Raw genomic sequence first — 14344 nt, forward strand, 5'->3', positions numbered from 1 at the left:
AGGTTTTTCAGAGGTGGAACGGAAGAAGAGAAGGCACGAAGACGGAGAAAGATGTACAGTACCTGTATTTGTTGAGACTGTGAAAACCATTAATAAAGTCTGTGTTTAAAAAATAAAATAAAACCACAGTTCTCCTTTTTTCAACAAATACAGGTGCGCCTTTGACCGTCTCCGTGCCTTCTCTTCTTTCGTTCAACTCGAGAGGTGTTCATGACCGCCTCCGAAAAATGCATTGGCATTTCCTTGATCATAGCTCAAACAGAACTATCCGATGTCAGTCATAGTTATTATTCCTTTGTTGTGGATTCACAAATGATGAAATCACAATATAAATTCTTTAGGGGAGGCTATAGAATTTATTTTGTGATATCCTTGCTTGCTTTTCAGTTTTTATGTATTATAAATTTTCGTAGTTTCATTGAAGTAATCGTTAGTTTCATGTTTTTCAGAGGCGGTCTTGAACGCCTCTCGAGTCGAACTGAAGAAGGCATGGAGACGGACAAAGATGTACCTGCATTTGTTGAGACTGTTTAAAAAAAAAAACAACATCACAGTGCTCCTTTTTTCAGAGCCGCAACAAAAACATATTTAATAAAGCAGCGACACAGTTCACTGAACCAACAGCAAGTTATAACATTGTAAGCATATCTGCAGCAAGGGGCCATCTTGTGGTCGACATAATTCCATAATGACCATAAACAAGACGCACCGGATTTTAAGGCGCTCGGTGAACTTTTAAGAAAATGGAAGACTTTTTGTGGTGCCCTATAGTGCGGAAAATACGGTAATTTGTTTTGGCATTTTAGTCTGGCCATACAAAAGAAAGGTTGAAGAGTAATTTGGGAATTGTACTTTACGTTTACCTTTTAATGTTGAATGCCACAAATACGGCAAATATAATAAATAAATAAATAAAAGTAATACTAAAATTAATGATGATAATAATAATTTTCCAAATGAATGTAAACAGACCAACCTGTTCTAAAAACTAATTCAAACAAACAGAATTTCAAAGACAAACTTCAAACCAAAATAAAAAGTAACTACAATGAAAAATCCCAAACAATAACCATCTTGATCTTGATACCTCATCTCATACCAGTTAGAAATGGCATCAATTCAAAGCCTAAATGTTGATGTTGACAGATAAACAAAAAACGCAAATGGAGAAAAATCGAAAATTTGCTTCTCAACGTGGAGCATATTTTTCACATCATGACCCCATTTGTCAGAATACTTTGTCCGACAACTGAATGCACAGATTCTTTTTTTTGGTGTGACACTTTGTATAAATCCAAATGCACGTTACGATGTGGGTTGCGGGGGATTTAAACACACAAAACGCAACAACAAACAAATCACCAATCTTATCATCAGCATTTATTTGTACATTTTAACTTATTTTGGTTTGTATGGCAAACACCATTGCCTACCCCAAAAGATTTGCTCTGAATTAGAAAGGAAATTATGTCATCTTGAAAATGGCTCACAAGGTTGCATCATGGAGTGTCAAATATCTTGCTTGCTTCCACTCTTCCATATGGCACTGACGTAGTCTCAGAGGCGAGTATGTTGTTGCTATTGGATGAGAAAAAAGATTGGAAAGAGCTTTAGTTTGCGGTAGAAAATCCACAGTATGTATATTCTCATTGTTCATTCATTCATTCATCTTCCGTACCGCTTGATCCTCACTAGGGTGGCGGGGGGTGCTGGAGCCCATCCCAGCCGTCTCCGGGCAGTAGGCGGGGGACACCCTGAATCGGTTGCCAGCCAATCGCAGGGCACACATAGACGAACAACCATCCACGCTCACACTCACACCTAGGGACAATTTAGAGTGTTCAATCAGCCTGCCATGCATATTTTTTGGAATGTGGGAGGAAACCGGAGCACCCGGAGAAAACCCACGCAGGCCCGGGGAGAACATGCAAACTCCACACAGGAAGGCCGGAGCTGGAATCGAACCCGGTACCTCTGCACTGTGAAGCCCACGTGCTAACCACTGGACTACCGGGCCGCCCCTATTCTCATTGTCTTTCTGCTTAATTCTTTGATGGTGTATTCGAACGCTTACGGACATCAGATCGATGTTCCCTCGAAGCTGTGCGCATGAGCATTTGCGCGCTGTTCTCACTCTCTCCGCGCACACAGTGACGCTGGAGCGCACCACTCACACGCATGACATTTCCACTCTAGTTTGATCTACGCACTGGACACCACACCATTCCCACTTTGCTTTCAGTTGAAGTAACGACACGCGGGTTGCACACTATAGCTTGTGTGAATGCTTTGATCCATGGAAAATTATAGGGACCACAGACACGTACTTTCTCTCTCTTCACGCTTTAGTTTGGCTCGACCTGCGCACCCAATCTACGGTGGAGAGACTCATCAACAAAGCACCTGGCAAAAACAAGAATCACCTCAAGGTAAGTGTGACAAACTAGGAGCCTAGTATTTGTTTTCTCTGAACATTTCCTTCATGTTTAGTCATGCTAGGCTATAATTTGTCTTATTTACACCTCTCAAACATTGTTTTTGATTTCTGAATATCTTCTGGCAACACAGCACAAGACGGGCCTCCCGATCAGCACCTACTTTAGCGCAGTGAAGCTGCGTTGGCTGCTGGACAACGTGGACACGGTGCAACAGGCTGTGCTAAGCGGGCGTGCTATGTTTGGCACAGTGGACTCCTGGATCATCTGGGTATGACACCCCCCACACACACACACACACAGATGCTATCTGCAGTCAGTCGCACAGAAGCAGAACAAACAGCAAAATGACGCCAAAAATGCGAACTAGGCCCAGTGTTAGAATCATATCATAGTGGTGCCTTTTTGTACAAAATTGACTCAGGATAAGAAAAGTGAAGCTGCGCGTTATAAGTACAGTGTTATTGTGGTTCCTCAGTGTCTGACAGGCGGTAGGAAGGGAGGAATCCACTGCACAGATGTTTCGAATGCCAGTCGCACTATGCTCTTCAACATTCACACCATGGACTGGGATCATGAGCTCTGCAGGTAAGCATGAGAGCATACACACTTGTAACGTGCTATGTAACACAATAAGGTATGTGCAAGCTTGTCTAGTTTGGACAAACTCAGTCGATTCACACTATCAGTGTGTAATGAGAGAACCTCTCTCTGAATGTTCTGAAGTACAGAAGTATTTCAATTCTAGTTCCATACTGATCAGATTATTGCTGTCTCAATCTTTGTACATTTTGGGCTCATTATTTGGGATTGAATCAGTGCCATCGTATTGCATTATATTTATTCAGAATTGACTTAAGACAAACAATGAACAAAAAAAATCCACACATTTGAAGCAATCAATTAACCAACGAATTTGTTATTAATTGCATTCCTAGTTCCTGACAAACAATACAAACCTTGACCTCTTAAACCTTGACAACTTTTTCCCTGCACCAGTGCATTAAAAAACAAAAGTCGAAACGTGTACTGTACAACCTTGCTTACCGGTTCTTCCCTCAAAAGCTTTACCCACATTTCCTGTTTTGCTGCTTTTAGTTACTTTGATATTCCAATGGAACTGCTCCCCAAAGTCAAAAGCTCCTCTGAAATATACGGCCGGATGGTAAGTTCTGTTGTTCAAAAGATTTCACACTGAAGCATGAATTGAAACGGCTCATTCATAAATGTGCGGTGGTTCAGTATTTGGAAGGCAAAGTTGAAGTTAGGTAAAATAGTGTGTTCCTCTTACTGATCAACAAGCGAACACTCACACTCGGGAATCCATCCCACCCTCAATGCATTATTTGATTTAATGCAAGTACAAAAAGTCATTAAGTAATTGTTTCTTTGCTTATATTCCAATCAAGTACAGTGAAACTCCTCTACAATGAAATCATGTTTGCAGCAAGAAATTTTTCACAACAGGGGGCTTTTCACTGTCGTAAATTTTATCTCAGATGTAAACACACACACACAAAACGTATGTGTGTATTCTTTATTTTTATTCCAATACGTAGTGCATAAAGATGAGCATACACTTATTTGACACTTCATATCGACAGTGTAGAAAGAAAAAAATGGGAAAGAAATTGTGAAATTTACGCTGAGCATTCACTTTCACTTACATCAATTTCTTGCATAAAATCCTTTGCTTGCTACATCTTTCATTTTTCATTTTTATTACTTTTATCCTGTCTTCAAGCGTGAATGTTTTCTTTTCTTAACTCTTTGGACTGCAAAGGTCCGTTTCATAGCCATTTTAGCAATGCAACGTTCATTCAGCGTCTGAAACCAACAATAACAAATACTTCCTGGACAATTGCGCATGTGTAAATGTAAACCAGTGTGGTGGTCGTTGATGCCGTTTCCGAAAGAAGCAGTAGAGGTCGGCGTGGCATGCTGAGGTTGGATTAGACTTTTGCGGAAGGCTTGTTTTCGTTCTAGTCAATCTTGTTGCGAGGCAAGAGCAGAGAAGATTTCGTATAACGAAACAGGAGGACTTTTCGTTGTAGGGGGAGCAGAAAAGTGGGAATGGCTTTCATGCATGAACATTTTTTCACACTAGGGGGTATTTTTTGCCAATGTTTCGTTGTAGAGGAGTTTCACTGTACTATTTTTGGGCGTCAATAAGGCTGTTTCACACTCGCAGTAGATGACATCATCTAGTACTCTTGTTCGGAAACAAACAAAGAATATACTGATTGGTGTTTTGCACTCGGTGATGCTTCTGCTTCAGTAATCTTCCGCCAGCATTTTTATGATCAGAACGAAATTAAACGGGAAGAGCTTTTGGATAAGTTAAACGTCTATATCCCAATGCTTTTCGCAGTGATTTTAAAATTGGATTGTGTCTTTGGTGCATGCAGTGTTGACCAAATTGTTGGCAACATTCTGTTAATGAAAGGGGGTGCGGTCACACTGGTCACATTAAAAAAAAAAAAATACCGGTAAATAAAAATTAAAAAAATATCTTAAATCTGACAAAAGCAATAATAAATAAAAATGTAATTAAAAATCTAACAATCAAAATCATACACAACCATTGAATTGGAGACCATTGAATTGGAGACAGACACAGTATATTGTTGGAAGCGCACCTTCACCTGCGTCAAGAGTGACATATTGTAGACGTATGTAACAGAGAATCCGGTAATTTTTCAAAATACAATATCTTTCAGATTCCGAAATGCATAAAACAGAAGTAATGTAAGTTATGTATTCTTTCTGTGTGGCCCGGTACCAAATGACCCACGGACTGGTACCGGTCCACGACCAGGGGGTTGGGGACCTCTGAAATAGGTAATTTCGCCCAGAGTGAGTATGACTTTCATGTCTGTTAGGAGTGGATGTAAACTTCAAAACCAAGTTGCCTATACAAGACGATATTTGAAATGCAAATGTGAGACATGTAAATACCTACGTTATTTTCAAATCACATGCATGTACCATAAACGGCCTGCAAAATGCTAACAAGTCTGTTCATGTCCTCTCACCAGAGAACAACCATCCTTGAAGGAATTCCAATCTCTGGGGTAAAAACTTCCAAATGTCATGTCGTTAGTAAGAATGTGGACTTTTTTTGTGCTTGACTGCAGCGATTCTCAACTGTTGGATGGAGACCCAAAAGTGGGATTAACCATGGTTGGGAGCAAAAAATTACAGTGGTCCTTGCACTATGATGGTGCCTACTGTTAATTATTGATACAACTTTTTTGGGGGGATTGTTATATGTTCTTGGATTCTCGTACACATTTTGTATCTACCGGTACTCTAATTCATACTTTATTACTGGCTTCATGTAGGCTAGTGATAGACTATGACACATTTGAGACATATGTCAAATTTTATAGGGGTGGAACTCCATCGCTAGTTCAGGACCCAGTGTACCTTTCATTTGGAAAACAACATTTTAACAAGCGTGCCTCAGAAAGGTACATTTATTCATACATGGGCCATCTTAAGTAAGGGACTTTTGCCATTAAGTTGCTATTCAAATTTTGTGTCTGTATTTTGTGTAATTTTCATTTTATTATTTCATTTTATCGTTGTTATGTATTGATACACTTGCAGCTGTCATGTTAATCTTGAGTTTCTTAACAGGATGATGTGAAAGGCGTTTTGAACATGTAAGCATAATGTAGTTATGAACTTCGCAGTTTTTTTGTTTTGTTTCAAAATTTCTCTCATTTTGAATTACACGGCTGCAACATGTTCGAAAAAAAAACTGGGACGGGGCATGCCTACCAGTGTCTTACATCACCTTTCCTTTTAACGACACTAAATAAGTTTTGGGGAACTGACCGTAATTGTTGAATATTTGTAGGTGGAATATTTTCCCATTCTTGCTGGATGCGCAACTTCAGTTGCTCATCAGTCTGGGGTCTCAGTTGTTGTATTTTGCACTTCATAATGCACCATACAATTTCAATGGGAGACAGGTCTGGACTGCAAACAAGGCCAGTCTAGTCCCGGCACTCTTTTATGACAAAGCCATGCTGTTGTAACACATGCTAAATGTGACTTAGCTGTCTTGCTGAAATAAGCAGCAATGGACTGGTGCAAAGTTCAATTGGGGTTTGTATGGTATACATGTTGATAACAGCTACCGGTAAGTCTGTTTTAAAAAAAAATAATACATGTTCTTAACTTAACCCTTTCATGCACCCTGTACGATGATAACATGATAAGCTGTCCACTGTAGCTGTAACCACAGTCCCTAAAAGGGGTAAATAAAAATGTGAGTAGTGACTTAATGGCGATATGAAAAATTTGAGTCACAAAGCAACAGCAGTCGAGAATCACTTCTTTCGTCTGATTCACTGTCCCCAATTATAGAAAGGTGGGTAGTAAAACACATTTACGCCGGTACACTTACTTCTTGGGTGAATTGTACTTTTACTTGTTTTGGTTTGTCAAAGTGAATTATGCCCTAGGCACTGTCATAAGATTCTGTTTCGTCAACAACATTGCGACAGTCAGTTGCATGACCACAGAGCCACACACTGTGGCCCCACAGAGAACCAATTTTCAAAGTGACTCATGAACATGAAGCGTTGCAGAAACAACGGAGCAAATATAGGCGTTTAACTTTAAGCAGAAGATGAAGAACTCCCATGGCTGGAACATTCAATCTATGGCAGGGTTGTCCAAAGTCGGTCCTCAAGGGCCGCTGTCCTGCCTGTTTTCCAGCTCTCCAAGGAGCAACGCACCTGATTCAAATCATCAGGATCATTCAAATGCTGCTTCAGAGCTGGCTGAGGAGCTGCTCATCTGAATCAGGTGTGTTGCAGCAGGGAGAGATGGAAAACAGGCAGGACAGTGGCCCTCTTGGCCCGGAGCTGGACATGCCTGATCTATGGTTATCATACAGACTACCCACAAAACAACTACACTTGTGTCATGCACCTTCAGCTCGTCTGCAACACATTGTCCGCGTTTCAGCCTACAAGAACTCCGTTTTGAACTTTCATGAGTGTAACCAACGGTTCATTTTGAAAGTTTGACTTGTGGCTGAATTTCACTTGAATTATATTTTCACAAGTACTTAAGTTGTATTCTTGTTTCAATTAAAGTGATACAATTTGGAAATCAAAATTTATTCATTCTAATTTTATATTTTTGCTCGTTTGAGGCCCTCATTGAAAAAAAAATCTTAAAGGAACAATGTGTAAAAATGTGTTGATTTGTCACTCTTCGTTATTTCAAAAACCCACTTTAATTTCACTAATATGAAAAATATATGTTCCAACACACCAACATAATTTTTAAAATGTAATTTTAAAAGGTGAAATAATCACTAATTATATTACTTAGGGCGCACCTCCCCAAGAGTAGGCTGCCATGTTTTGCCACAATCTTTCAGCTACGGATACCCGAAGGAGACAAACTTAGCGAACATAGACCCTTAACATGATTAAAACAACGCGTGTATCATATACAATGCACTTACTACTCACTTGAAGACATCATAGAAGTTGTTTTGGATGACATTTTTTGAATTCTTCTGAATAAATTAGTCTTAGTCCTACGAAGTGTGGCCTAATTGAGCCACCTTTTTTGGATTTTGGATTTGGATAAACTTTATTGTCAACTGTGCTGTATATGTAACATACCTTCGTGTGCATGCTTCAAAATTTGCGCTTTTCAAGCCGAAGTCTTTGCAGAGTATTGCTTTACCACTAGATATCGTTAAATTCTACATAATGCACTTTTAACTTACTCATCATACACTGTACTAGGACTAGGCACTTGAAGATTTTTTTAAGTGGTACTGAATACATACTCAAGTCATTCTTTAATGGTCTGCCCTTTACTTTTACTTGAGTCATCTTATTGTTAAGCAACTACAATTTTAGCTACTCTACCCACCTCTGTAACAACACGATTAGCAGATTCATTGCAGAATCACTGACAGTGTGAATGTGAACGATTGTCCTATTTTATGCTGTACGTGCCGCAAAATGTGGACCAGACGATGCTAATAAGTGTCCTTGGGTGTCTTGAAAGGCGCTTATAAATAAAATGTATTATTATTATTATTATAATGTTGACAATGTTTTTTTATCAGTGTCTTGGTGACCAGTCAGCAGCCCTGGTTGGTCAGATGTGCTTCAAGGACGGCCAGACCAAAAACACGTGCAGTACATCACGCCCAAATTGTCTTGATCTTCGACTGTGTGTTGCAATTGTTGCTGTCTCATTGGATCTTTTTTTTTTTTTTTTTATTGTCAAGTAAAGGTATGGGACGGGTTGCTTCATGCTCAGAAATACAGGGACCAAGGTATGTGATGAACAGAACACAACCTAACGATACAGTCGTCATTCCTATTCTGTGTTTGTGTACCGGTAGTTAACGTTTATTTTATTTTTTTAAAATTTCGCCAGCCTGTGATGTCTGAGCACGGCCTGCTGACCACAGTTGCCTACAAAATGGGACCAGATCAGCCTCCTTGCTATGCACTCGAGGTTTGTGAGTGTTTTGAATGCCGATGCTCATGTATTCCATATAGTTCCAACTCGTTTGACTGGTTTCAGTCTTTCTGACAGGGCTCAGTGGCCATTGCTGGGGCAGTAGTTCGATGGCTCAAGGACAATATGGGCATCGTGCAGTCCTCCGCGGAGATTGGTACGTTGCTTGAAAATCAACCAAGCACAATAAATGTTCTTTGTTTGAGCTCCTTGTTTGCCAGCGATTGTTTTATTTTTTTTCTTATACGTAACAACAACATCCCGTTACATCGAATATTTTCTCTCACCCTCATTTCAGAGAAATTAGCAGCCTCAGCAGGGACATCTTATGGCTGTTATTTCGTGCCTGCTTTCTCCGGGCTCTATGCCCCTTATTGGGAGCCCAGTGCACGAGGGTGAGATATGCGCTGCTTACTGTGATGTGACCCTCAATTCTAAGGAAAAGAACGCTTCATTGTTTTTGTTCGGCCTTCTTTTTCAAACATACAAATCGGTCTGGGGCAGCATCGCTGTAATTGGGTTGATCCCCCTTTTTGTCTTTTGCAGCATCATATGTGGCCTCACACAGTTCACCAACAGGAGCCATTTGGCTTTTGCTGCGCTCGAGGCCGTTTGCTTCCAAACCAGAGAGGTAGTAATAAGCTTTTTTTGGACTTTCTCACCGACAGCTGCAGCTGTTGTAAAAGCACTTCATAAAGGTGTATTGAATTGTTTTGTATGACTGATAAGCCAGATCCACAACAGAACCTTTAGCCTCTAAATTATTCTTTTCATAATATGCTAGATTGTATGATATATTGAAAGCAAGTTGTATCCGAATAGAAATTGATACAAAACCAAAACAAAAGTACATGACCAAAACAACCAGACCTCTCAGCAGCCCAAACCATTCCATTGGTGGCGTGATAATTATAATATCGTGTTTATTCTTTTCAAAAATGTCTTAAAAGCAAACAAAGTGTAGTATGCTTTTATTTGGCCTAATTTCAATCCATACTACAACATCTGACGTGTCGTTACCGAGCCTTCAAGGAACAAAAGGCTGTGAGTTCTCAGGGACAGCATTGAACATTTCAAAGCTACCGATATGTCATGTGGTTCGAGGACGTAGACAATATAATATCCTTATCTAAAGTTTTATTAGGTTGCACGTGCCCACCTTGGCAACACCCCACGGCCAACCCTTTTGTCACTATAGCAGATAGGCTGTCCATGACGCAGAGTGACAAGTTTCAAAATAAGAATTACAAATCACAAAAACAGGCCATCTTATCAATGTTTTGTACCCATAACAAGATTCTGGTGAATTGTGAAAGTTCTTAATAGGCCTGGACTAATTGTATGACATGCTTGTGTATCAGATTGTGGATGCAATGAACAAGGACAGTGGCGTCCCTCTGGTGCAGCTGCAGGTGGACGGAGGCATGACGGCTAACAGGTTGCTGATGCAGCTGCAAGCCGACATCCTTGGCGTGTCTGTCGGTATGTCTTCCCTGAAATTTACAAAGATCCTCCAAAGTTTTTACAAAAATCTTGTGAACAAAATTAACTTGAAATATTCCAAGTGGACAAAATGAAACGTTTTTAAAAACAAATATTTATGATGATCGCGTCGGCCTCATGGTGCAGAGGTCGTGGGTTCGATCCTGGCTCCGGCCTTCCTGTGTGGAGTTTGCATGTTCTCCGTGGGCCTGTGTGGGTTTTCTACTACGGTGGTACTACGGTTTCCTCCCACATGCCAAAAACATGTGTGGCAGGTTAATGGAATACTCAAAATTGTCCCTAGGTGTGAGTGTGAGCGCGGATGGTGGTTCGTCTCTGTGTGCCCTGCGATAGGCTGTCAACCGGTTCAGGGTGTCCCCCGCCTCCTGCCCAAAGACAGCTGCAGTAGGCTACAGAACTCCCGCGAGCATGAGGATAAAAAAAAAACAAACAGATGGATAGATGGATATTTATGATTATAGGTTTAGAGCAGGGGTGGCCAAACCCTCTTTGGCTGGTTCAATGCGGCTCCCGGGTTTTCACACGACAAGCGTCGAAAACACCTCGGCAGTGTCGCTGCCATTCAAACAAAGGCGCTAAAAATGGCGCCGCGAGAGTGGCTGCCTTTCCAGCAGCTCCTATATTTTGTTGTTCTACTTCTTCCTTTCATAACTTAGGTGCTGTGATTTGGGAATTTCTCTATTGCGAGACTAATAAAGGTTTTCTTATCTTAAATACGCAGAACGTACTATGTCAGCCTATCATCAATCCCGTTACTTGATTGACATAGACCAATCAGTTGACTGAATCACCACTCATGCGCAAACAACGGCGCTGAGCTAGTCAGCAAATTACTTCTGATTTTCAGGCAGCGGTGCCCAATACGTCAATCGCAATCGACCGGGAGCCAGCGGACTGGTCCCAAGTTGACCGCAAGGGATGGGAGGATGAAAAAAAAGATTTGTGTGTTTGTGTCTTTAGCCTTCTTCATGTTCGGGCCATTCCGGCCGGCTGTTGCTCATCGTGGCGTGCGTGCATATGTGCGCGAGTGCATGATTGAGCACCCAACGGGATGCTCATGTGTAAGATGTAAGATACTGTTTGCAGTAACACACTAAAAAAAAGGCTCTTAATCTCTGACTGGTTGGCCACCCCTGGTTTAGAGGTATAGTATATACCTCTAAACTAGTATATACCTCTAAACCAGTGCAAATAAAATGTACTATAAATTTGGAAACCGCAGAGAAAGAAGAGTGTTCTCAAGTTAAAAAAATAATAATCTAAGCAATAGTATGTTCTACGTGGCGCCCCAAGTGTAAACATGGTCTTCTGATTAAGATTGCGTTTGTGGAATATGAATTATTAAGCATGAAAAATCTGGCCGTTTTTATTCATATTTGGGGCGGCCAATGTGCCACTTGATGTTGACTGAAAATGATGTCATGCAGATGAGCTTCCCAGTACAGTAGTGTTTTCTGATGGTTTGTGATGAATTTCTTTGATAATGCAAAACGATTATTGGAACAGCTATGCTGGTAGCTGCTCTCAGGCGATATTGGAAGTAAATATGCTGGGTGTGGACGTACTGGGCTGCTGGGGTTGTAAGGTCAGTACTGTACGACCAATTTGTCTAAAATGGCTTTCAAGATGGCTTATGGTAGAGAAATAAAAACATTCTGTCCATGGTCAATTTTGCCTGTGCATGTGTGTGTGTGTGTGTGTGTGTGTGTGTGTGTGTGTGTGTGTGTGTGTGTGTGTGTGTGTGTGTGTGTGTTTGTGTGTGTGTGTGTGTGTGTGTGTGTGTGTGTGTGTGTGTGTGTGTGTGTGTGTGTGCGTGTGTGTGTGTGTGTGTACATATATATAGAAATATATAGATTTAATGGGTGTATGCGCACTGCTTTGCTGGCAAATGCCCAATTAAAGAACAGTTGGTGACCACTTCAGATTGTCACTTGCACATCTTTAGTTTCACCTGATTTGTTTATGACACAGAAACATCAGGCAAGAGAACAGCTTCATACTCCAGCAGCTTCCCACAGTTCCAAAACAAAATTAGTACACCTGGACACTCACAATTGCCAGAAACCGTGTTCGCCGCCACTCCCCTTTGTCTTTTATAAATGCCAGCTCACTGCTTTGCAAAACAGGATCATTGAGATACTTAACAAAGTCCGGTTGCTGCGTAACAGCTTTTTGTGTGTGCTTGTTCCCTTGATTTTCCAGTGAAACCCTCCATGTCAGAGACGACAGCTCTCGGCGCTGCCATGGCAGCAGGGGCCGCAGAGGGGGTGAAGGTGTGGAGCCTGAGCCCCAGTGACCTTCCTCGTATTACTTCTGAAAAATACGAGCCTCAGATCAACTCCGATGGTAAGAAAGAAAAACCATGAATAAAAACCTCTCAACAATTATGCAAGAAGTAGCTCACCCTACATGTGCACTCCTCTCAAAGAGAGTGAGTTCCGCTTCGCTCGCTGGAAGAAGGCTGTGCAACGATCCATGAATTGGGAGACTACAGAGTCAGGCTGCGGGGACAATGGTATGATATCTTCTGTCCTGGATGAGGACCAGAAGAGTGACTCTTTCTGATTCTCGACACTTCATCTTGAATGTGCACTCTTCCTGCCAGGCTTGGCGAAGGTGAACAGCATCCCCTGAGGGCTCGCTCCTCCACTGCCCCCAACCAGACTGGACCCCTAAGGTCTGGCATTTGCTGCTGCTTTTCTTGTTATTCTTCGGGCCATCAGGTTTGGGTGTTAGCAGGATCTTAAGTCTTCTCACACCACAGCGCAACAACCAAAATGAATCTGATGCTCCCAACCACCGCACCGATTGTGAAAGTTATTCGAAAGAACATGTCACAAACCTGCAGAGATCCAGACTGATGTGTCTTGCAGGATGACAGAATACTGTGGCACATCTGTGTGTTCTTTTCTCATGCCAGATTCCAAGTCCTTTCCAATCTTTTTTTTTTCCATCAATGGACGCTACTGCTTCTAGTGTACTTTCAGACTTAAGCTTGTAGCAGACGTGTGCGCATTTTGAGCATGACATATCTGATCCACTGTCGAAAGTATTCGATTCGAAAGACCTTCAATCTCTCTTTCATCTATAACTGCTTCAAACAACAAAGCGTATGCAGAAAAAGTGGTTAAGAATGCATGACTGTACGTGTCTTATGTGTTGTTATATTTTGTTATTTTGTGTTAACTGTTCTGTAAGACGCTTTGTTATAGCTGCAGCTGTTGTGAAATGTGAAAGCGCTATATCAAAATGTTTTGTACAGTGAAACTCTTACAACGAAATCACGTTTTCAGCAAGAAATTTTTCACAACAGGGGTTTTTTCACTGTAGCCAATTTAATCTCAGATATAAACACACACATATGTGAACACGCACACACAAATGTACGTGTACTCTTTATTTTTATTCCAACAGTGCATACGTATGAGCATACACTTATTTGACACTTCATATAGTCAGGGTAGAAAGAAAAAAAGGGAAAGAAATGTCTAAATTTACGATCAGCATTCACTTTCACTTGCATCAATTTCTTGGATGTCTTTCATTTTGATCACTTTTACGCTCTCTTCCAACGTCAGAGCTCTTCTTGTCTTAGCTGCTTGACATCCAAAGGTCGGTTTTGTAGTCATTTTAGCAATGCAACTGAAACTAACAATAACAAATACTTCCTGGACTACTGCACATGTGTAAACCAGTGTGGTGGATGCTATTGCCGTTTCCGAATGAAACAGTAGAGGTCGTTGAATCTCGTCGAGGCAAGCGCAGAGAAACAGATTTCGTATAACGCAACAGGGTTTTTTTTTCGTTGTATGGGGGGCAGGAAAGTGTGAATGGTGTTAATGCATGAAGATTTTTTCACACTAGGGGGATTTTCACCCCTGTAGGTTTCGGTGTAA

At 41.1% G+C, this 14344-nt stretch overlaps 1 protein-coding gene across 1 annotated transcript in view; it reads left to right on the top strand.

Moving 5' to 3' along the window:
- The window catches only part of LOC127612058 (glycerol kinase-like), a 32786-nt gene that overhangs the window by 17665 nt on the left and 777 nt on the right, over nt 1-14344 (top strand). Inside the window, exons 5-19 of the mRNA XM_052083024.1 lie at nt 2350-2429; nt 2569-2706; nt 2914-3023; nt 3534-3600; nt 5474-5509; nt 8545-8612; nt 8715-8757; nt 8862-8942; nt 9024-9102; nt 9244-9340; nt 9492-9576; nt 10307-10427; nt 12651-12794; nt 12877-12963; nt 13054-13125. Of these exons, the coding sequence (XP_051938984.1) occupies nt 2350-2429; nt 2569-2706; nt 2914-3023; nt 3534-3600; nt 5474-5509; nt 8545-8612; nt 8715-8757; nt 8862-8942; nt 9024-9102; nt 9244-9340; nt 9492-9576; nt 10307-10427; nt 12651-12794; nt 12877-12963; nt 13054-13082 (1265 nt within the window). The 3' untranslated portion in view covers nt 13083-13125. The remainder of the gene's footprint in view (nt 1-2349; nt 2430-2568; nt 2707-2913; nt 3024-3533; nt 3601-5473; nt 5510-8544; nt 8613-8714; nt 8758-8861; nt 8943-9023; nt 9103-9243; nt 9341-9491; nt 9577-10306; nt 10428-12650; nt 12795-12876; nt 12964-13053; nt 13126-14344) is intronic.

The sequence above is a fragment of the Hippocampus zosterae genome, chromosome 12 (assembly GCF_025434085.1).
Source record: "Hippocampus zosterae strain Florida chromosome 12, ASM2543408v3, whole genome shotgun sequence".
In the NCBI taxonomy this organism is placed as follows: Eukaryota; Metazoa; Chordata; class Actinopteri; order Syngnathiformes; family Syngnathidae; genus Hippocampus; species Hippocampus zosterae.